Below are 24,750 nucleotides of genomic sequence, written 5' to 3' on the forward strand. Positions count from 1 at the left end.
GACTCCGAGGGGTATGGAATACTCCGAATACCTAATAGGCAACAAGCATCTTCCTCGATGGATCCACCATTGGATTCTCCAGTTACCCCACCGTCTTCTCCAGTCTCACCCCATCGGTGTCACCTAGTCCTATGGATTTTTTAATGCATCTGCTTTCTCAAAAAGCAACCTGCAGTTGCAATTCTTCAAAGTTTTTTCTGAACCCTTCTTTATGCAAGTGCTCATTTCTTGTGCACAATTCTAACTGACTATGAAATATTCCCTTTCTGATGCTCCTGTCACCCACTATTGTGAGCATGTCTTGAGCTAGAAGAGAGCGAGAGGAGGCGCTCACAATATACAAGAGCTTGAAACTTGATTGCAAGACTCAATACTTGATTACAAAGCTTGGATTACAAAGCTTGACTTAACACGACAAGACTTGATTGCAAGAACAAGACTTGATAACAAGACAATAACTAGAAGAGGACTTACCTCGCAAGAGCCTCACAATTGTTGGCAAGACTGATGGGCTTGTAGCCCAAGACCTCTATTTATACTAAAGTTTAAGGAGGTTAAGAATCTTCTAGGTTCTTCCTCAAGCTTAAGGAGGTTAAGAACCTTCCAAGTTCTTTCTCGAGTTTAAGGAGGTTAAGAACCTTCTAGGTTCTTCTTCAAGCTTCTAGAACTTTCTAGGACCTTCTAGATTCTTCTATAAGATTCTAGAACCTTCTAGATTCTTCTAGAACTTTCTAGAACCCTTCTAAGAGTTCGCATGTGTGACATTACGCCCTCCTCTAGCGACGAGTTCCACGAGGAGCGGTTGTCCTTCTTGATATAGCGGCATACTTCAATGGATATTGTTGAGATGGAGGTTAGACCTCGGCCTCAGTGTAACAGGGAACGGGGGGAACACAGCCCAAACGTTCCAAAACGGCGTTCCGGATGAGTCCCGTTCCTCAAACGGAGATGGGAACGGAACACCATTCCGGAACGTGGTGTAACCGGAACGGTGTTCCAGAATGGGGGGAACATGAGGCGGAACGAGCAAAAGTAGGCATTTGGGGGGAAAAAAGTGGGCTTTTGGGGGCAGATTTTGGGCTGTTCGGGGAACATATGTGGTGCAATTTGAGGGCGGGTTAGGAGGCAGATTTAGGGGCAGTTTTGGGGTTGTTTAGGAGTTTATTTGGGACTAAGCTGAATGGAGGTAATTCAAGCCTTACTTTAGGAAGACCGTTCCAGCCCCGTTCCTGTTCTGCCCCCCGCCCCCCTTCCCCGTTCCGGACCCTGTCGTTCTCGTTCCAGGTAACTATGGTCGGCCTATGCTCAGGGACCGAGGGCATCATAACCTTTCCAGTTGACAAGGTACTGAAGTCTTCCACGAGAGATTTTGGAGTCAAGGATTTGCTCGACTTTATATTCTTCATGACCATCAATCTCTAAGGTGGTGGTGGCTATGAGAATCTTCTTGGAATCTAGCATTGATGACAAGGCTCCAACAATAAAACATGGAAGATTGGATGAATCTTCATGGAACGTGGTAACTCGAGACCGTATGTGACTGGATTCACTTGGCCAATTATCTTGAATCGCCCAAGTCTTTCATAGTCCAGCTTTTGCGAAGGGCGAGATGAACATTGCGGCAGAGAAGCCACACTACTCGATCCCCAATTTTGTATGGTGGATGTTGCATTTGGTGTTTGTCTATGCCTGCTTTATACCTCTGTTGAGCTCTTTTGATATTCATCGTCAATTCTTTATGAATGCTTTGTAGATTTGTGGCTAAATCTGTGGCTACCGGATTCTTCACTCGATGATTCAGGTGGATATCCATCCTTGGGTGTTGACCATAATTGGCAAAGAATGGGGTATGTCGAGTGGAGGCATGAATAGTGTTGTTGTAGGCAAACTCAGCCAGGGCTAACAATTCTAGCCAATTTTCTTGATGGTAGTTGATTGTGCATTGGAATGAATAGTGTTTTTGTAGGCAAACTTAGCCAAGGTTAGCAATTCTACCCAATCGTCTTGATGGTAGTTGGTACTGCTCTAGAACTTGATTCACCCTCTCTGTTTGTCCATCACTCTGTGGATGGTTGGTTGAAGAGAGGTTTATCTTTACGCTTAGAAGCTTGAACAATCCTCTCCAAAAGCTTTATATGAATTGTGGCCCTCGATCTAAGATAATTTCATCTTGAAGTCCATGATATTTTCAAGGAAGAGCTTTGCCGTTCCTTCTTTGGTGATTGACTTGGTTGCTGGAATGAAATGTGCCATCTTTGTGAGCCTATCGACAACCACCAAAATTGAATCATAGCCCTTAGAGGGGGGTAGATCTGTAGTGAAATCCATGGAAATAGAAGCCCACGGTTTGCTAGGAACGGGCAAGGGCTAAACTAATCCATGTGGGCAATGTCGTGGAGCCTTGGCCCTATTGCAATTGTCACATGTGTATGTATTCTTTGACGAGCTTCCACATTTGAGGCCACCAAAAATCCAATGTGATAAGCTCAATTATCTTGTTTACTCCAAAATGGCATGCTATTCGGGAACAATGTCTTTCTTGAAGTATTTGCAATCTTAGTTCTTGTGATGGTATATCAAAAGTCCTCTATTGTACAACAATCCATCAACTTATTCAAAGTCCTATAAAGTGTTTCTTTCCCCTTGTTGGAGTTTGAGATTGATGTCGCGAGCAAGTAAGTCATTGCAAAATTTTTCCTTCACCTTTTCAACGAAGGCAAAGTCATTTGAGGCCATGCTAGTCACTGCAAAGAGCTTGAGTTATTCTGGCCTCAACGGTACTGACTCTTGTTGATCATGCACACGTGGAGAGATGATGATGTGGCAAAAGAGTACGAACTGCCCGCAAATTGCACTCACAGGTTGATGACATGGCAGCTCCGCCAATTACGCTGACAGCAGGCTGACGTTGACGTGGCTGCTGTACGGAATTCCGTTTTTTTTTTGCGCTGGTGTTTTTTTATGGTAGCTTTTGGAGCCAGTTGCTTTTAGAACAAGTTGCTTTGGGGATTATTGACTTTGCTTTCGAGTTTAATTGCTTTTTGGGCTGTGATTTTGGCATCCCTTGTAAGAATAAAAGGACCCTTAGGGGCCTCACTTTTCAGAGCATGTGGACGTAGAGCCTGAGAGCAGAGGACCCCTCGGGTGTTGTACTTTGCTCAAGCATTAATAAAATAAAGAAATACCAAAACTGGCGTCAAGTTTTGGGGCCAATATCTCAAGGCACGGAACTACGTCGGGCCGTGTTGAGTCTATTTTTAAAGTTGTGAAGTATTTTAAAGTGATTCTCTCGTATGTAGTGCCGGATTCTCGACTTGGGGTGTCCAAGTTTGTGACAGTGGTATCAGAGCACGACTGATTTCTCTTCTACCGGGAAATCCGATCCTCTTACCGCGACACACATGGATTCAAATGACGAATCCCACAAGAATCACCCGATACTTCTGAAACGAGAGGCGGTACAAAAAATTCGAATGGATTAGCAGATCACAAATACAGACCACCTCGGCCTACGCAGTATCAGCTAATGGAGATGCAACGTCAACAGTAGGTTGATGAGTGCGCAAAGTAGATGCTCAAATTTGCAAAGGATCCTCAGTATGCCAAATTTTTGACGCGGCACCCAATTGACGAGGTGCACACCATTTGGCAGAAAGCCATTGATTCTCCAATAAAGTCAACCCTCAAGCAAGGCCCTCAACCAACCTCTTGTTCCACGAATGTTTACTGAAGATGAACTCGAGGACGTTGTTGAAAAACGAGTCAACCGGGGTCAAAAGAGAAGCAACTGAAGAAATGTAACAAGGGAACTGATTTCCCTGGCTACTTGGGCCAAAATCCTCTTTTGAAAACGCCAAAAAACAGAAGAAGTGTGTACGCTTCGAAGGATTGTCCAGTTCGTCCTCATCTTCGTCTGACAACTCGGACAACTCATCTTCTTCTGACTCGAGTGATAAGGACAGAAAGGGCAAGAAACTACGGAAAGATCATATCTTTTATTAAAAAAGGAAGCACTTTTACAAAGCCAATCAGTATGATTTTCTCGACGACAAGGGCAAAAATGCCGAAGAATTCAAAGAGGAAGGATAGGCAATAAAGTTTGATTACTTTTCAGGGTTTCGAGATGCTCCCAAGGCTTTAGCCTTTATCCAACAGTTTGATATAGCATCTCTTGGAGGCCGCTATACAGAGCACTCCAAGATTAGACGGGCAACATCCTTTCTAAAAGGCAATGCAGGAACATGGTGGTCTACTCTTTTAGAAAAGAAGCGTCGACAAAATGGTTGAAATTTAAGAAACACTTTATTTCTTCATGGCTCACACAAGAATACGAACGAGACGTGATTAGTGACTGGAACCATATTCGGATGGTCAAGGCAGAACCTTGGGGGACACAAGAACCATTAAAAAAGGAAATCGCAAAGGATTGCTGATGTGGCAGGCTGTCCGTAAATCGCATTGGTTGACGTGGCGAGGTGTACGGACGTCCTTAGAATTTGTTGCATTGACAACTGACCTGGCATCCGTACGGATTCCCGCATATTACGAAGCTGTCTTAGCGCAAGCTTTTGGAATCAGATGCTTGTGAGACTTGATGCTTTTTATGTCATTGCTTTTGCGGCTCTGCTTTTGGGCATCCCTTGTACTGTGTATAAGAGCCCTTGGGGCCTCACTCTGTAGAGCATCTGGACGCAGAGTCTGAGAGTTGAGGTCCCTCAGGAGTTTAACCCTGTTGAGATCAATATATAAAGAAATACCGAAAGGGGCGCCAGTCTTTGGGGCCAATGCTTATGGGCGCGGAACTGCGCTGTGCCATGTCGACTCTCTCTCTATTACAGTTTAGTGATTTTGAAGTTTTTGTTCGTGTGTTTCTATTGATTTCTCGCTTGGAGTGTCCAGGCAAGCGTGTTACAAGCTCCTTGTCATGAATTTCATATTTAATTTTGGCTATCGAGAATTTTTGAGAGTGAAAAGCAACAGGATGCTCTCGACCATCATCGCCAATCTAGGATAATACAACTCCAAGTGCAAAATCTGAGGCATCTGTCTCCAAGAAGAGTGGAGACAGAAGAGTGGTTTTGTTGGATCTACATGTATCAAAATTGGTGCCGTTGTGAAGGCCTTCTTAAGTGCTTGAAATGTTTGTTCTATTTCTAAATTCCACACAAACTTATCCTTCCTAGTCAAGCTTGTTAAAGGAGCAGAAATCTTTGAGTTGTCTTTGATAAAGATCCGATAAAAATTGGCAAAACCCAAGAAGCATTGAACATCTCGTACAGAGGTGGGAGTATATGTATATTGATATGTTTCAAATATCTTATCTTGGTGCGGAACCTTCTTGACACCCTCTATAATCTCAAATGGTGCCTTTCCCGTAGACGTATGAAATGTGTTATTGTAGGCAAACTTCACCAAGGACAAATACTTCTCCCCCATTGAGTCTTCTGATTAGAGATGTACGACTTTAACAAGTCCAAGACCATTGAATTGGCTATCTCTGACCGCACATCTATCTCTGGGTGAAATGAGGACGAGAATTCAAGCCGTGTGCCTATCTATATTCTCCCAGATTGCGCTCCAAAACAAACTCATGAAGCGGGGATCTCTATCTAAAGCTATAGATTCAGGCATACCATGCAATTTGAAAATCTGTGAGACAAACAACTAAGCCAAATGGTCGGCTTTATTTGTCTTTTTAACCAGAATAAAGTGGACCTGCAAATCATTCTCCACACCTTTCAAGGTGGTGTCAATGTTGCGATGGCCGGCAAAAGGTGGACAATGGCACTTTGTCAGAACCTTGTTCTTCGATCCTTAACACACAACATTGTCTTCCGCATTAAATAACCTTCCTTCAGAGCATAGCTTGTAAGTGTCTCCCCACACTGCAACTAGTCAAAGATGTCTGCAAAATCAGGATTTGTGGCGTATCGATCTGCTATATCCTCGGAGTTCTGATGGTGAATCACTAAAATAGCCGATATTTGTGGCTTGCTAGACAACGCATCTACCACGAAGCTCTTCTTTCCCTTGACATGGATGATCTGAAAATGAAATTGAGACAAAATATGCGCCCATTTTATTTGTTTGTTCGAGAGTTGTTTCTGGGACAAGAAGTATCTCAAACTTTGGAGATTGGTGAACACTCTAAAATCTGCTTCGAGTAGAAAATGGCGCCACTGAGTAAGAGCATGGATGACTGCCAACGACTCCTTTTCGTAAATCTGTTTGGTTGCGAGAACATCTGCTCTGATAAGCTACAACATGGCCATCCTGCATTAAGACCGCTCCCAGAGTGCGACCATACGCATCACAGTAAACCTCAAATGGCTTCTGCAAATCTAGTAGTGTCAACGAGTGCTTGCTCAGTTGATAGAGCAAGAGCCTCTTGTGTCTAAGGTATTGGGTTCAAACCTCCTTGACAACTCGTGTGACATGAAGCCCTTAGGGGCTGTTCCCATGGTCCATATGATGGTTTGGCCACCCTTAACCGGCTGGGATGCTCCACCTCACGGAGTCGGGTGTGTGAGTTGTAATTTCAAGTTCCTACTCTCTCAAAAAAAAAAAAAAAAAACACTCGACCAATCGTCGACTTTTCCTTTAGAGTCTTGAATGATGCAATCTCTAATGGTCCCCATGAAAAAGGAACCCCTTTCTGAGTCAAATTGTGTAATGGAGAAGCTATCTACGCACTTTCGAATGAATTGCCTGCAGTATGAACATAAGCCCAAAAAGCTGCGAACTTCATGTACATTCTCCAAATCTTGCCAATCTCGACTGGTTTCAACTTTGGTCGGGTTCATTTTTACACCCTTCGTAGAGACAATGTGTTCCAAAAAGTGTATCTCTGGCAAGAAAAACTTGCTCTTTTCCCATTAACCACTAGTCTATGTTGCCGCAGGGCATGGAAGACCTGTAACATATGGCGTCCGTGCTCTGCCTCACTCTTGGATGATGTCATCGAAAAAGGTGCCCACAAATGACATGTACTCTCTAAAAATCTTGCCCATCATCCTATTGAACGTTGCAAGAGCATTCGTGAGACCGAAAGGCATCACCAAATACTCGCACAATCCAAAGGACGTTCTGAACGCGGTCTTGTATACATCTCTAGGAGCGACCTTGATTTGATGATAGCCACTTTTAAGGTCGATTCTGCTAGAGCACGTAGAACCTTGTAACCTGTCCAGTATATCGTCGATCTTGGGTATTGGAAACCTGTTCTTGATGGTGATTTTGTTGAGAGCTCTATAATCAATGCACATCGAAGCCAATACAAGTGGGACGGATCCGCCCTTTGATTTCACTTCAAGTACTATATCTCTACCCTTTTCACTCTTCAATGTCGCTTTCCTAGCCCTTTTGTTGACCACAACTCCGTTCTTATGGTACCAGGGAGGTGTCGAGAGTAGAGAGAGAGAGAGAGAGAGAGAGAGAGAGAGAGAGAGAGAGAGAGAGAGAGAGAGAGAGAGAGGGTGCCCTGGTTTTTGCTACTATGTTTTACCTGTGGCTGCCCACTTATCAAGTGGGTGGCCGGCCTCTTTTAAAAATGGTCTGAACGTGCTAAAAACTCAATAAAACCTATAAGTTGAAAACAATGCTTTCCTAGCCCTTTTGTTGACCACAACGCCGTTCTTATGGTACCAGGGAGGTGTCCAGAGAGAGAGAGAGAGAGAGAGAGAGAGAGAGAGAGAGAGAGAGAGAGAGAGAAAGGGGGTGCCCTGGTTTTTGCTACTATGTTTTACCTGTGGCTGCCCACTTATCAAGTGGGCGGCCGGCCTCTTTTAAAAATGGTCTGAACCTGCTAAAAACTCAATAAAACCTTATAAGTTGAAAACAATGCTTACACACTCACAACCCAGGCATCCCTGGATGCAGTCTCATGCTCAGATGCAATGCTAACATAGACTTCTTTAGGGAAAAGCGTCTGCTTTCCTGAAAAGAAACCCGTTGTTTCAAAAGGCAACTATATTTCCTCAAAGTTTCCTCTGAACCCATCTTCAATCAAGTGCTTTCTCATTTCTTGTGCACAATTCTAACTTAGTTCGGAATTTCCTCCTGACTATGGAATATTCCCTTTCCGATGCTCCCGTCACCCACCTTGTGAAAGCTTATATGTTCTCATGATTGGGTTCTTTTTCCATCTTACATTTGTTCTTTTAGAAGTTATCATGAGAAGTCTGGATTCTAGGATTAAGTCTTGAATCCTTGTTTGTTAAAAGTTAAGTGTTAGTCAAGTAGCTTCTTCAGCTTATTTTGCTTATGCCTTTTTCTAAAATCATTTGTTTTAAAATAATGGTTTGTTTTTATGTAGTTCTGTTTAGTAACAAATAAAGTGATTAAGCTTTTCCTTTATCTCTCGTCTTGTGTTCCTTGCTTTGTATTTTTGTGAGTGTCTTATCCTCTCTAATAATTCGTAAGATCAGATTTTTCTGACCTTATGAAGGTATCCCATCTTGAGTTATTGTGTGTGTGTAGTCATTGCACAACAATAAGACACAAGCTAACATGTCTCAAAGTTGTATGTAGGGCGGAGATCAAGTATGATTCAAGAGAACTAAGGGATCTAAGATTGCTCTCTTATTTCCAAAGGAGCATAATAGACAAATTTATGCCGACCTCTAGACTGTCTTCTCTCTTTGAGAAGGCAGCCTCTGAATTGGCATGCTGCAAGCCTTTTCAAGTGCCAATTGCAGCAATCAATGTAGTGCAACAACACTTCCAGGTACTTGTTGTGTATAAGGCGGTTTTCTGCTAAAAGGCTACCGGTTTTATACATCTTTCTATTGAGGAATGATATTCTTGCAGGTGCCCGCAGGTGAAATAATATACAGCCTAAATGCCACTTTAATAGGGCTTGGAGTGAGTAAAGAGAATGAACAGGATGCCAAACCTTGGTGTGTAGGTCTTGGTAAGTAACTTGACTTTTTGAGTACGATTATACAATGTACACTACCTGTTTTATGTGATTTTCATGATGACACTAATCAAAAGGGTAATCATGTGAAATTTGTGCCATGTGCAGCAGATGATGGACTTGATTATCATGATTACATTGATGAAGATGGTAGTCACAGTGAATTTGTGTCATGTGCAGGGGGTATAACCTGACAAAGCTCTCATGAATCACAGACACATTCCCTTGTCTGTGCTTGATTCCATCCTGTTAGAAAGTGTTCTTTGGACGATAGAAAGATATTCAAGAGGTGAAGGTGGCTTAGGAAAAGATAGAAAAAAAAAACATAGCAACACCATGATGGGGTCCATTCTGTGATCAGAGCAATGTCCCTTTTCTTCTGGATAAACAAGGTTGTACAAGAGGCCGTACCTGATTTCCATGAAACTATGTACCTTTGGTGATGACGACCACTGGATGATCCACTTTTTTTCCCCCAAGAAAAGAGATTCTTCTATTAGTTAATAATAACTGCCCGAAGGCTACAAACCACCTCTACGAGAGAGGGCTACGTCAGAAACATGGGGAAACTCTCCTAGTTAGAAAAAGTATGTACAATGAGGGCTAGATCGTGAGATGGGAGGAGGAAAAAACTGGTGGCCGGTAGTGCCATCTAGGCACACCTTGAACCATGGTGAAGAAAGTCCCTGGGGGCCAAGTCGCAAGAAAACCTCTCGGCCTCCCGCATGCGGTCGGAGCTGCCCTGAAGTCTCTCAAATTGATCCCTGAGTGTATGTATCAGCTCCGGCCAAAATGTCACAAACAGTCTCTGCCGGTGGAACATGGTGGTCCTCAAAGATGTGAAAGCAGCGGGCCCGCCAGATGAACCAGAGTCTCAGGCCGCAGATGAGCTCCCAACACCACTCTCTATCACTGCACCACTCTTGGGGGATGAGCTCTGTGGCGAGCTGAAGTGTAGGTCGACCCTCCTTGGCCCGTGAGAGTGGACCAAGCTGCAGCACCCCAAGTGTACTGTCGGGCTGTGGAGAGGGCTCTCATCAGCCGCAGAACTCGAAGCCAAACCTGCTATGCCATGGGGCAGTCCCACAAACAATGATGCTGACTCTGGGCACAGGCTGCACATGTGCCAAGAAGCCGCTGTGTGTGTACCAACCAACTCCCAACTGCTGTAGCCCTGTGCGCTACAAGCCACTGAAACATAATAACTCTCCTCGGCTGCCTGTTGTCCCATAAACGCTCCCAAAAGCCTGACAAGAACTTGGTTGTGAGACCCTCCTCCTGCCAGTGAAGTGTTGCAGTTGGGCGAGCCTCTCTTTGTGCTGTCAGTATGTGTCGCCCCAAGCGAGCTGTGTACTAGAAAAAAGGAGTCCCTGGGTGATTGATTGAAGAGAAAGGATCCCGCCAGAACCACACTCCTGAGTCCCACTGCACTCGTACCAGAAGACGGCTCTCCCAAGCCCAAAGCCGCTAGTGTCCTGACTCAAGATCTGCTAGGTCAGGATCGATGACACAAGTCCTCCCACAGATGCCCACAACTCACTCTGCAACCTGCGGTGCTTGTACTAAGACTCTGTGAAGCCGACCCTCACCTTGAATCTCAAAAACATGTGGGGCACAGTCTCCGAGCAAGCCCTAACGATAATGAGGACCTCCAGGCGCGTGAAGGCCCCCATCCATCTGGAGCTGCTGCCTCAAGAGGGGTATGCCATTCAGCTGGTATAGCCTTTGTAATATCTTGAGACATGCTCTGCACCCCCCTCATACCTTGTAGTTGGATGCTCTAAACCTCCTTGAGAAGGTCTGAAAACTGTAGCCAGTCACCAAAAAGTGTCGGCTGGACCCTCTGGCATGGGACCCCAAGAAACATGAGGCCTGCTGCCAACCAAATGGCCTCTCTGTGTGCTAACCATGGGGTTCAAAACAGGAGGCTGCCTCGAGCGCTCCTCCATGCAAGTGGGTTGGTGCTACTTCAGGCCACTCCGCAACTGCTCTCCCAGGACCTAAGCAGACTCACAGCAAAGCGGTCCTCCCAGCTCTTGCTCAAGCCGACTCGGTGCATCTGTGTAAAAATCAACCTGATGGATGGGCTCCAAGGGCCACCCGTATGAGGGACTCGAGCACGAATCCGATGTACCAAGAACTCCTTCTAGGGCTCCTCCCTTGGAAGCTTCCCAAGGAGGGCTCTGCTCTACCGTGTTGGGTCGATGATCCCTAGCCCTCCCCGAGAACATGGTAAAGTGATGACCTGCCAGGACACTTTGGCCCTGGCTGATTGGGTGTCGCGCCTTGACCACAAAAAATTCCGATCAGCCTCTCCTGCTGGCTGATACTGGAGCTTGAGAAGATCGAGCAAGACGTGATGTACCACATAGTAGCCAAAAGCACCTGGTTGGCCACTACCACTCTACTAGCCAAAGATAGCCGTGCAGAACTCCAATGAAGCAGCTTCCTCCTAATGGATAGGAGGAGGGGAGTCGTCTGCTGCTCTGGAGACAAATCCAAGCCAACCTGACAGCCCATATAACATACAGAAGTTCTTGAGGGATCCATCTGAAGCCCGTAGGAGCATTGCCAACCTAGAAAGCCACAGTCTTTCTCCAGCTGATCAGTGCCCCTGTTGAACAACAAAACACCTCAAGCGCCTTCTCACACCTGTGCAGATTTGCCTCATGGCCCTCCAAGTACATGCGTGAGTCGTCAACAAACTCAGCCTCAAGCAACTCGTCTCTCCTAATAGGGAGCTCTAAACCACGCAAACCAACCTCTTGTGAAGTCAAAAATCTGCTCATCGCCTCAACATAGAAGAGAAAAAGGAAGGGGCAAGAGGGCAACCCTTTCTAACCGAACGCGTGAGCATGAAGCGTTCCCCTCTTCCTCCTGCCAAGAGCACGTGACTGTGGACACATTTGTAGAGAGCTGACACTCCTTTGATCCAAGCATCTGAAAAGCCCATCCTACGTAGAGTGCTCTCTAGGAAATCCCAGTCAACTGTGTCATAAGCCTTCTCAAAATGGAGAAGTGTCACAAGATCCTCTCCTCGGAGATGTGCAAGTGTCGACGCCTCCCAAAAGGTAAAGATGTTGTCAAGGATACTGTGCTCCTTGACAAAACCTGTCTGAGTCTCATGTATAATGCTCTCAAGTAGCAGCTGAATTCTCAAGCTCAGAGCCTTTGCTAAGATTTTGTAGACTGAGTTGAGAAAAGTGATGTGTCGCCACTGTCGAATCTCGTCCAAGGAGCCTCTCTCCTTGGGAATAAGGTAAATCAGACCCTCACTCAAGCTGTTAGGTATCTTACCATTGTGCAACATGGGGGAGTGCCATGAGGGCCTCATAGAGCTCCTCTAGCTGGAGAGGCATCTCGAGTCTCTGACGCATCTGCTCAGTAACTAGGCAAGGCATTTGCATGCACTCTGGGCGCTCTGACTGTGGCTCAGTTGAAAGCAACTCCCGGTAGAAGTCAGTAGCAACCGTACGCATATCCTCAGGCTCTGAAGCAACTGACCCATGAGGTCTCCTCAATTGGCTAGCACTGGTGTGCGCATGGCGAGGCTCCACAGTCTCAAAGAACTCAGCAATAACTCTGTCGCCCACCTGGGTCCACTAAGATGCCTGCCGATAAAAGGCAAACTGATGGTGCCGCTTTTCAATGATGCTCAGCTCCTGTCGAGTGTCACAAAACGGGAGCGTACACGAGCACTTAGAAATCTGAAAAATGTAATACTTTGCAAACATGAGAGAAGGGAGAAGACCGACACAGTATTGGGGACCAGAAGATGGGCTGGTCCCCCCCCCCCCGTTAAGAGTATTCTTTATTCAGGGAGAATTCTTATACAAGCACGAGAACCGGAGGAAACCCCTCCGTTCTGTAATCTTAGACCCGAAGGTCGTGCTTTCCCGTAAAGGGCTTGGGCCCAAGGCCGTTCCTTCTCATAAGGGACTTAGGCGCGAAGCCGTACTTTCCCGTAAGGGACTTAGGCGTGAAGCCGTACTTCCCGTGAGGGGCTTTCCCGTAAGACGGAAGATTCCTGCAAAACAAACCACACAAAACAACAATTCTCAATGCGTATCAACACCTTATACCTATTGCTCCTTGCTCGGAAAAACGACCTCCGTACTCAGTCGTCACACGGACACCTGCAATTTCCGTCGCCAACCTCTGCTCTAGAATCCCAGCGCTAGCTTCTTCTGCTGCTTCCGGTAGCAGAAGAAGCTAGCGCTAGCTGGAACGCTAGCTGCCCTTTTATAGGCCCTTGCACCCGGCGGGAATAGGAGCCGAAAAAGCAGAACTTGGCGCCCCTAGAGAGAGGAGAGAGAGGGATCGCTAAATCAGCCTCCCCCCCCCCCCCCCTCCCTGCGTAGCTTTTTAGCGCTGGCTTTTTTTAAAGAAGAGCCTTGCTTTATTTTATTATAATAGGGCTGGTCACTTAAAAGTGGCCGGCCACTTTATAAAATAAAGTGTGAACCTGTTCAAACTTTAAAAACTCACCGAGTTAGTGAAAATAATGCTACACGAACACATTCCAGGCGTCCCCGGGTGCAGAACACGGCATAGATGCAATGCAAACACAGACTCCTCGTGGGAAAACATCTGTCCTCCTGCGAATGTTCCTGCTTTTCGTAAAAAGCTTCATTGAACCCATCTTTATTCTTGTGCTTGCGTTCTTACGCGTATTTTCTTACTCAGTTCGGATTTTCTCCTTAGCCTACGGGATGCCCCCTTACTGATGCACCCGTCACCCATCATGTGACGCATCAGGGGCACTCGTAACCCGGCCCTTTCCACTGAACTTACGGAAACTCCTTCGCGATGTTTACCGTCACCCATCAAATGACACATCAGAGTTGTCCGTTCTTGATGGCAGTTCCTGTAGCTACAATCTTTTAACAGTTCTTAGTGCACACAATAAAATGTCCTAAAAAAGAGATTAATCATTAAAAATAAGAAAATAGTCCAATTAGCAACATCCCTCTGGCTTCTTAACAGTTGACCTCAACTGTAGTGCTTGGACATATACCTCCAGTATCTCGGGATAAGTTGCTAATTCCTCCTGCGTCATCCACTGAGCATCTAGATTCGAATAGTTCTTAAAGTTAACCAAATACTTCCGTGTTATCTTTCCGGATTTGAGAGGCCGCTCCTGATGACTTACTATCTGCTCCGGTTGGAGTATTTCTTCTGTTTCCTCAACCTCAAGAGGTTCCTCAGCACTAGGCTGGCTCAGAGGCGGTCCCACATACGGCCGGAGTAAACTGACATGGAAAGCATTATGGATCGTCCAATTAGGCGGTAGCTCTAATCGGAGGGTGACATCATTCACTCGCTCAGTGATCTTAAACGGCCCATAATAACGGGTAGAAAGTTTTACCACCTTCCCCTTATGAGACGCTTGTTTCTTAAGTCTTGCCTTCTCAAACTTGAGTAAGACTAACTGTCCGACTGTTAAGTCTAGATTCCTCCTCTGCTTGTCTGCAGCTTTCTTATGCTTTTCCTAAGAGCGTAGAATAGCTCTCCTAACTTGCCCGTAGGCTGTGTCCAAATCTCGGACAAATTCATCTGCTGCAAAGATCTTATCCTTAGTTTAAAGGCTTCGGTGGAAGCAAAGGCTTACCATAGACAATCTCGAAAGGTGCTTTCCCCGTCGATGAGTGTATGGTATTGTTATACGCATACTCGACAAGAGGCAAATATTTCTCCAATCAGATTGCCGGTCTGACACATAAGATTTTAACATATCCAATACTGTGGAATTGGCTATCTCACTTTGCCCGTCCGTTTGAGGATGGTAGGGAGATGAAAAATTCAGCTTCGTACCAAGATTATCCATCAAGGCACGCCAAAAATTTCCTGTCATACGAGGATCTCGATCACTCACAATAGACTTAGGCATTCCATGATGCTTAAAGATCTGTGCTAGGAAGACCCTAGCCATATGATCTGCTTTGATCGTTTTCTTGACTGGTATAAAGTGTGCTTGCTTGCTAAACCTGTCCACAATGGTCCAGATCGCGTCATTTCCAGTGTGAGTTCTAGGGAGGTCCATGATGAAGTCCATGGCAATACTTTCCCAAGGTTCATTAGGCACAGGCAAAGGTTGTAGCAACCCAGGCGTCTTATGCCGATCATACTTCACTTTTTGGCAAACCAAGCATTCCCTGACATACTTATCAATGTCTGCTTTAAGGCTAGGCCAAAAGAAATATCTTTCCATTGCTAAGGTCGTAGGGAGAATACCCCGATGACCCGCATAAGGCGAAGCGTGTGCTTCATCCATGATCTTCTTTCTTAATGGTTCCGCCACACAAATGGCCTGATGGTGGTAGAGATAACCGTCCCGAATGGAATAGGGAAACTCATTCTCTCCATGATGTAGCTTTCAACAAATGGTGGAGAAATTGTGATCATTCGGATACAAATATGGTAGTGCTTCTAATTCTTGGTCTGCCTAGACAATGCGTCCGCGACCACATTCTTACTCCCAGCCGTGTGAAGGATCTGGAAGTGAAACATAGACAAAAAGTTTGCCCATCTAATCTGCTTCTCAGATAGTTTCCTTTGCGTAAGAAAATACCGCAAACTCTAGTGATCAGACTTGATCACAAAATCCGCTCCTAGGAGATAGTGCCTCCAGTTGGATAAGGCATGAATCACAGCCGTGAGTTCCTTTTCGTAGATTGATGCATGCAACTCTGCATCCTTAAGCCGTCTGCTTTCGTAGGCCATTGCATGGCCTTCTTGGTTTAACACTGCTTTGATGCAATCGCCTGAGGCATCGCAGTGAACCTCAAATGGTTTCCTTAAGTCAGGCACTATCAAAATAGGTCCATGGCTTAGCAAGTACTTGAGCCGATCAAAAGCTCCTTGTTGTCTCGATCCCCATCTGAAAGGAATCTTCTTCTTTGTCAAATCATGAAGTGGTCCTGCTACATGAGCAAATCCTCGGACAAACCTTCGATAATACGAATTTAATCCCAGGAAACTACGTACATCATGTACCGTAGTGGGAATAGGCCAATCTTCTACCACTCGGATCTTGGCAGGATCCATACTCACTTGATTGTGAGAGACTATATGGCCGAGATAGTGTATCTCAGAGAGAAAGAACTCGCTCTTCTTTGCATTCACATGCAACTCATGCTTTCGCAATTCTTGAAACACTAAGTCCAAGTGCTTCCGATGTTCCTCTTCTGACTTAGAGAAGATGAGTATGTCGTCAAAGAATACTCCCGTAAAAGCTCGATACGGGCTGAAAATGCGGTCCATCATGCAATTGAACGTCGCAGGAGCATTGGTCAAGCCGAAAGGCATTACCAAAAATTCATATAGTCCAAAGGTTGTGCGGAAAGCAGTCTTATGGACATCCTCAGGGGCGATCCGTATCTGATGATACCCACTCTTTAAGTCTATGCGACTAAAGACACTTGCACCTTGCAACTTATCAAGTATATCATCAATCCGAGGGATCGGAAAGCGATTTTTGATCGTGATCTTGTTTAAAGACCTATAGTCTATGCACATTCGAAACGTGCCATCTTTCTTCTGCACCAGTAAAACTGGTGAGCAGTAGGGTGAAGCACTGGGCCGTACTAACCCTTTCTCTAGAAGCTCATTAACCTGCTTCAAAATTTCCTCTTGCTGAGCAAGACTCACCCGATAAGGGGGTTGATTGGGAGGCGAGCTACCCGGTATGAGATCTACGTGGTGATCTTCCGGGCGTACCGGAGGGAGTTCATCAGGAAGTGTTTCCGTGAAACAATCTTTGTACTTTTCAATAAATTGAAGACGCTTAATTTCCAGACTAGAGAGAGAGTCCCTACTAGTTTTATCCTTCTCACGTGCAAAAATCAAGTAAGCAGAAACACACTTCTTCATTTCTTTCTTAATGGAGATATGGCTTACAATTGGGAACTGCCAATCTCCTGCATCAGCATGAATCTTTATTTTCTTACGCCCATGATCAAAAGTGAGGGTCTTTTCCACATAATCGGGAATAGGTGTCATGTGGAAGTGCCATGGCATACCCAAGATGATATCACATCCCTCGATGGGTGCCATCAAAAATGATTCGCGGTCCTTGTACTCGCCAATCCGAAGATTGAGCTGTCCTGGCACGGGAGTTGCATTGGTTGTCAACTCCTCGAATGCCGATCCGAATGTAACCGGTGTGCCAAGCTGATCTGGTGTGAGGCACAATCGTTCCGCAATATCCAAGGAGATCAAGTTATCCGTGGATCCTGGATCATAAAGAATCAGTACTCGCTGGTTGTTCAAAGACCCCCAGCCCTTCAGAAGTTGACGCTTCCCTTTCTCAGATTCTGTGTTTCCTTGAACATCTGGAATTGAGTTCGAGCTTGGTGGTGCGGGTTCCTTCCTTGCTTTCTCTTGCCTCGTACAGGCTTGCTCTTGCCGTTGCTGCTTTAGCGGGCAATCCGGTTTCATATGTCCTTTCTCGCCACAGTAGAAGCATCTTCCTTCCTCTCTGAAAGTTTGAAGTTGAGTAGGAGAAAGATACGTAGTTCGCTTGCCATTGCCCTCTGGCTTCTTAGAATTATCATAGTCCCTAGACGGAGGACGTTTTCTTCCTTGGCTCCCTTGGTCATCGTAGACCCCTCTTTGTCTTGCACGGTAAGTGCTATGCTCCATTTTTTTGGGTGTCCCGGTTGAGTGCAAATCCTCAGCAATGATTGCTGACTCGATCATCCTCTGAAGAGCAAGCTCCTGTCGAGCCTGCTGTAACTGCTCCTCCAACCATGGACTGTCTGGATGCTGCTCCTGCATCCTCTGTAGTGAAGCAATGCCTCGTCTGAGACGCTGCTCCTCTGTGCAAGCAAGCTCCTGTCGAGCCTGCTGTAACTGCTCCTCCAACCATGGACTGTCTGGATGCTGCTCCTGCATCCTCTGTAGTGAAGCAATGCCTCGTCTGAGACGCTGCTCCTCCTCTCTCGCTGTAGCCCGTCGAGCCAGAGACTCCTGGAGAAAGAAGTGGCTAAGCTGAGCTAGGCCTGAGGCCACTCTGGCTGCAGATGGAGCCTGGCTGTCCATGCCCTCTTTCCATAGAGCCTCGACCCTCTCTCTAAGTGCTGAGTCCAACAAGACCCGCTCTGGGATGCGAAGCATCGTGCTCCCACTCCTCTGCCTATCTGCCACTGTGAGAATCACTGGTGCATGGTCCGAGAAGGATGTCCCTGCCAGGATGCCCACTGATCCCCCCAAGTCACTGAAGTGGTCACTAGTGTAGAAGCGATCTATGCGCGATAGATTCACTCCTCCCATTCTGCGGTCCGATCTAGAGAAGGCAAGACTCTCTGGAGGCCTCACAAAGCCAGAATGCTGCCATGTATCCGAGACCTTCAGCGTCATACAAAACCTCTCCCAAGCTGCTAACTCGACTCCATGCACAGTAGCATGGCTGCCTCCGATCCTGTCAGAAGGGTCCTCCAACATGTTGAAGTCCCCTCCTACACACCACTGGTCAACCTGTGGCAAAGACTCAACAATCTGTGACCAAAACTCTGCACGAGCACTCGCCACATTGGGCGCATAGATGTTCAGGAAACCCACAAGGCTACCCTGAACCTGCATAGTAATCCACTGAGCCCTGCCTGGTACAATAATCCCTCTGCCCACAATGGCCTGCTGTAGTGAGTCCGCAATAGTCATACATACCCCACCCTGGATGCCTCCAGGTCCAAAAGCAGCTGACCAAAAAGTATCATAGCGTCCACGCAAAATCTGACCACATCGCCGAATGCGGCTCTCAGACAAATGGTGCTCCTGAAGCATAAGGAGATCAATCTCTCCTCCCACAAGGCAACGCTGAAGCTCCTGACGCAATCGGCCCCGCTGTCGTTGAAACTGGGGCCCACCTAGTCCCGGCACGTTCCACGAGACGATCCTCATGGGGAGCGAGAGAGAACAGATGCTGCCGCAGCAGCAAGACGAGCTATCTTCGAAGCAGGCTTGGATGGGGAGTAATCCGCATCCGAGTGTCCTCTAGATAGGCGAGACTGCAGTGAGTGCCTGGTCCAAGCCCAAGCAGAGCGAGCCGTGCGTAAAGCAACCTCCTCTGTCCAGGAGTCCTCATGAATGAATACATAGCAAGGCAAACACTGCGTATCAGCAAAAAAGTACACCACAATGTGTCTACATCCTGCTGAGTCTAGGGGTGTCACCGCAAACTTGGCCAGTGGCCACAACGTCTGCAGCAAATCTGTAACGCCAAGTTCTCCCATGTGGTGAGAGAACTCGAGAACCTGTGTATGCAACCATCCCACCACTGAGTCGAGGGACCACTCTGTCTCAGTCCTGCCACAGAGGGGGAAGGAGAAACCAAATGCTGAGTCCAAGGCCTCTGTCCCCCTAGCGGCGAGGAACAAAGCGTGGACTTTGAAGCAGGCTGCCTCGTGGTCTGCTGCGGAGTCGCCAAGAAAACGAGTAAACCCGTAATCGAAGAAATCCCAGCGGCGTCGGAGGTCAATGCTCGTCAAACCACGCGGGATAGCTGCAAGAGAAGATGTCTGAATCTGCAGAGGGGGCCGCATGAAGGGCTGACCCTCTCTCGCTAGGCGACTCGTGGCAAAGGCGCTGCCAAGAGATCTCCTAGCCGCCGGCGAGGGTCCAGTCTCCTGAGCCGACTGAGGTACTGAAGCAGGAGGAGGGGGAGAAGGGGCTGGGGGGGGGGGCGGGGGAGAGGAGAAGCGGGGTGGGGCGGCAGAGACATGGGGGGGGCGAGGTGGGGGGTGAGCGGTAGCAGAGGGCGGGGGAGGGCATGAGGAGGAGGAGAGGAGATCGGAAGGCGGAGCGGCTGGCGAGGGTGAAGCGGAGGTGGAGGCTGGCGAAGGAGGCTACTCCTGCTCAAGAGGCCCAAAGCGGTTCCCCGTGGGAACCCACTGCTGCTGAGTAGGCACCTGGGGGCCACTCTGAGTGCCAGGCTGACGCTGTGGCCCCTGGCGTCGACGGCCACGGGCCTGCTGCCACCCCTCCTCCGCTGGAGCCCCAGGCTCGTAGGGTTGCGCTGAATCTGTGCTCTGTGTCGTTGGCTGTGGCTGCGGCCCAGCCTTGGCAGGTTGGGGCTGAGGCTGGGGTGCGGGTCGTGGTCTCCTCCGTGGACAGGCCTTCGCTAGGTGGCCCATCTGTCTGCAAATGAAGCACTGGTTCGGGAGACCCGAGTACTCCACACTCTGTCGAAACCAACCCCCACTCACCCGAGGCAAACGGATGACCTTCGGGAGCGTGTGGGTATCTCTGACCAAAACTCGAACTGAAGGGATGCCAGCCGCCTTGGCAGCTACTGATGCTGCCGTACGAGGTGTCTCCAGGACTGTCCCGATGGCGGAGCCAATCCTGGAGAGAAGTGGAAGGTACTCCCTCCGTAAACCCGGAAGGCAGACTGAGATGGGGATGTCTGCCTCCTCTACTAGCACATCCGAAGTCGGGTCAAAACCATGTCGCCACTGTCGAAAGTGGGCGCGTGATGCTCGGATGGCCAGTGGACTCATAACAATGACCTTGGAAGCCATCTCGGAAGTCTCGAACTCAATCTGGTAGTACCCCCGTCCAAGAATCTGGACATCCAAGATCTTGCCCACCTCTGAGAGAAGGCGGGCCTGGAAGGTCTCGCAGCCCTCCTCTGCTAGGTCGAGTGCCGAGAACCTTGCAGATGACCGAAGTCGCCTGCAATCTCTCTACCTCTGCGGCAAGGCTCGCTTGCTCTGTAGGCGAGAGAGCAAGTCGAATGGTGGGCTCAGCGGGCTCGTGCGAGGGGGCTTCATCAGAGTCCCTCTGTGGCGAAGCTGGAGCCTCCATTTGTGTCTGCTGCTGTAGGGGAGGGGCGGAGAAACGTAGTCGAAAAACGAAGCTTTTGCACGACCGAACCCGTCACTGGTACTGGCGAGGCCCAACAAGCAGGATGGCCGTCGTGAGGTAGGATTGGGAGGCGGGGCTGGGGGGCTGAGGCAGAAAACGGGGCGGCAGGCGAGAGTGGGGGAAAGCTGGCGAGCAGGTGGGCAGGGCGGGCATAGGGTTGCGGGCAGGCTGGGCAGCGCGCTGGCGTACGCGCAGTAGGTGCGGGCGGCGAGGGCAGGGGGGAATGGGCAGCGGTGGCGCGCGAGGGCAGGGGGGGGAGGGGCAGGGGGAGGTTGCGATGGCGAGTGGGTAGCGCAACAGCAGCAGCAAGCTCCACAGTCTGAGACAACGGACAAACCACTTTCTTAGAACCGATCAATACTTGTCCCCATAGGTCGTGACTCTTTCATGTTCCTTCTGGGCAAGCCAGTCCCATTCCTTCCGTATGTCCTGCTCAAAGTCAGATGGAAGAAATTGTTCATAAAATTCAGATTTGAAGCTCTCCCAAGTTCTGGCCTGAGAACCTTCCAGAATCTTGGCTAACCACCAATTACTTGCCGTTTCCTTGAGGTGCATCCCCACATGGCGTAATTTGGATTTTTCTGTGAAGTGCCCATTGGTAAAGGCGACTTCAAACTGTCTGATGAAGGACAGTGCTTTGGAGATGTCTCTCCGTCCGTTGTAGGTTTCGAATTTCATGTCCTTGTCGCCCGATTTGAAGACTCTCATGCGATGTTGAGACTTGCGACCATGCTTCTTGAATCGAGGCTTATCTTTAGGTTGATGTAAGGTAGTAGTAGTAGCGGCTCCTTTCTTCTGTCGAGATGATCGAGAAGTAGAAGTATAATCAGGAGAGTAAGATGGAGATGAGATAGAGATGTCCTTGCTCTCGTCTAGCAAAGAGAGCGCTTTTTCCTGGCCTTTCCTTGGAGTAGGCCGTTCATTCCGATCCGAAGATCCTTTGTGCACCTCGGCACGTTCTTCTTCTCTTTCCTCCTATGGTCTCACGCCAACAGTGTTGTCTTGATGCCTGGGTGCATCGGTTCCATTCGTTTTCTTCATCCCGCCCAAGAGCTTTTGGACATCTGGCAATAGTAAGATTTGTTGCAAATCCGCAAGCTGAGCTCGCACTTGTTGAAGCTCCTCTTCAACGCTTCTCCCTTGGCTCGACATGGTTCTTCCCGTTCTTCCTGGAATCGTCCTTCTTTGCAGAGAAAGAGAGGAGTCCGAGCTCTGATACCACTGTCACAAAACGGGAGCGTACACAAGCACTTAGAAATCTGAAAAATCTAATACTTTGCAAACATGAGAGAAGGGAGAAGATCGACACAGTATTGGGGACAAGAAGATGGGCTGGTCCCCCCCCCCCCGCCCCGTTAAGAATATTCTTTATTCAAGGAGAATTCTTATACAAGCACGAGAACCCAAGGAAACCCCTCCATTCTGTAATCTTAGACCCGAAGGTCGTGCTTTCCCGTAAAGGGCTTGGGCCCAAGGCCGTTCCTTCCCGTAAGGGACTTAGGCGCGAAGCTGTACTTTCCCGTAAGGGACTTAGGCGTGAAGCCGTACTTCCCGTGAGGGGCTTTCCCGTAAGACGGGAGATTCCTGCAAAACAAACCACACAAAACAACAATTCTCAATGCGTATCAACACCTTATACCTGTCGCTCCTTGCTCGGAAAAACAACTTTCGTACTTAGTCGTCACACGAACACCTGCAATTTCCGTCGCCAACCTCTGGTCCAGAATCCCAGCGCTAGCTTCTTCTGCTGCTTCCGGCAGCAGAAGAAGCTAGCGCTAGCTGGAACGCTAGCTGCCCTTTTATAGGCCCTTGCACCCGGCGGGAATAGGAGCCGAAAAAGCAGAACTTGGCGCCCCTAGAGAGAGGAGAGAGGGGGATCGCTAAATCAGCCCCCCCCCCCCCCCCCCCCCCCCCCCCCCCTGCGTAGCTTTTTAGCGCTGGCTTTTTTTAAAGAAGAGCCTTGCTTTATTTTATTATAATAGGGCTGGTCACTTAAAAGTGGCCGGCCACTTTATAAAATAAAGTGTGAACCTGTTCAAACTTAAAAAATTCACGGAGTTAGTGAAAATAATGCTACACGAACACATTCCAGGCGTCTTCGGGTGCAAAACACGGCACAGATGCAATGCAGACACAGACTCCTCGCGGGAAAACATCTGCCCTCCCGCGAATGTTCCTGCTTTTCGTAAAAAGCTTCATTGACTCTATCTTTATTCTTGTGCTTTCGTTCTTACGCGTATTTTCTTACTTAGTTCGGATTTCCTCCTTAGCCTACGGGATGCCCCCTTACTGATGCACCCGTCACCCATCATGTGACGCATCAGGGGCACTCGTAACCCGGCCCTTTCTACCGAGCTTACGGAAACTCCTTCGCGATGTTTACCGTCACCCATCAAATGACACATCAGAGTTGTCCGTTCTTGATGGCAGTTCCTGTAGCTACAATCTTTTAACAGTTCTTAGTGCACACAATAAAATATCCTAAAAAAGAGATTAATCATTAAAAATAAGAAAATAGTCCAATTAGCAACATCGAGCTTGCTGTATCTGCTTCTCTAAACAAGGACTGTCTATGTGGCGCTCCTGCATCCGCTGTAAGGAAGCAATGCCTCGTCTGAGCCGCTTCTCCTCCTCCTTAGCAGCAGCCAAGCGAGATGCAGACTCCTGAAGGAAGAAACGGCTAAGCTCAGCAAGTCCAGTGGCCACTCTACTAGCAAGGGTACCGTAAGTGCCCAAACTCTCTGTCCAAAGTGCCACCACCCGCTCTCTGATCTCTACATCTAGCAAAATCCTCTCCGGGATGCACAACATCACACTCCCACCCCTCTGTTTGTCTGTCACAGTAAGAATCACTGGCACATGATCTGAGAAAGAGGTCTCTGCCAGAATGCAAACAGATCCTCCTATGTCACAGGTGTGGTCTCTCGTATAGAAGCGATCTATCCAAGATAGATTCACTCCTACTACTTTGCGGTCAGAGCGAGAGAAAGATAAGTTGTCTGGACTCTGGAGGTCGCACAAAGCTTGCATACATAAACGCTCCCAAGCTGCCAACTCGGCCCCGTGCACAGTAGCATGACTATCTCCAATCCTATCTCAAGGGTTCTCCAACATGTTGAAGTCTCCCCCGACACACCACTGCTCTGCATGCGGCAAAGACTCTACAATATGTGACAAAAACTCAGCTCGTGTACTTGCCACATTGGGCACATAGATGTTCAAGAAGTCCATGAGGCAACCATGAACCTGCATAGTAATCCAATGGGCCTTGCCTGGCACAATAATACCTCTGCCCACAATTGCCTGCTGCCATGAGGCTGCAATAATCATACATATCTCTTCCTCAATGCCTCTAGGCCGAAAAGCAGTTGACCAAAATGTCTCATAGTGGCCACGTAGAATCTGACCACATCGCCGAATGCGGCTCTCACAAAGATGATGCTCCTGGAGCATAAGAATATCAATCATACCACCCACAAGGCATCTCAGAAACTCCTGACGCAAGCGGCCCCTTTGGCGCTGAAACTACCTAAACCTTGTACATTCCATGAGACAATCCTCACGGGATTAGTGAGAAAAGACCGATGCCACAACAGCAACCAACCTCGCTATCTTCGAGGCCGGCTTGGATGGGGAGTAATCTGCATCTGAGCGACCTCTAGACAGACGTGTCTGAAGTGACTGTCCCACCCAGGCCTAAGTAGAGCGTGCAGTCGGTAGGGCTACATCCTCTGTCCAAGAATCCTCATGTACAAGGTGTCTACATTCTGCTGCATCTGGTGGCGTCACATTGAACTTGGCTAGAGGCCAAAGTGTCTGTATCAAATCTGTCACCCCCAGGTCCCCAGTGTGGTGTAAAAACTCTACAGCCTAGACCTGGTGTAACTGACTTGGACACTCCAAATCGAGAATCTACCGCGACACCACAAATAATCACTTCAAAACAGTTCACAGTTCACAATTAGTTC

General features: G+C 47.9%; 1 protein-coding gene across 1 annotated transcript in view; it reads left to right on the plus strand.

Moving 5' to 3' along the window:
• LOC147419225 (Pre-mRNA cleavage complex II protein family) overlaps positions 1 to 24,750 on the plus strand; it is a 110,560-nt gene that overhangs the window by 63,955 nt on the left and 21,855 nt on the right. Inside the window, exons 6-7 of the mRNA XM_086505490.1 lie at positions 8,530 to 8,725; positions 8,809 to 8,911. Of these exons, the coding sequence (XP_086361616.1) occupies positions 8,530 to 8,725; positions 8,809 to 8,911 (299 nt within the window). The remainder of the gene's footprint in view (positions 1 to 8,529; positions 8,726 to 8,808; positions 8,912 to 24,750) is intronic.

This window comes from Adiantum capillus-veneris, chromosome 29 (assembly GCF_014529385.1).
Source record: "Adiantum capillus-veneris isolate H3 chromosome 29, ASM1452938v2, whole genome shotgun sequence".
Classification (NCBI taxonomy): domain Eukaryota; kingdom Viridiplantae; phylum Streptophyta; class Polypodiopsida; order Polypodiales; family Pteridaceae; genus Adiantum; species Adiantum capillus-veneris.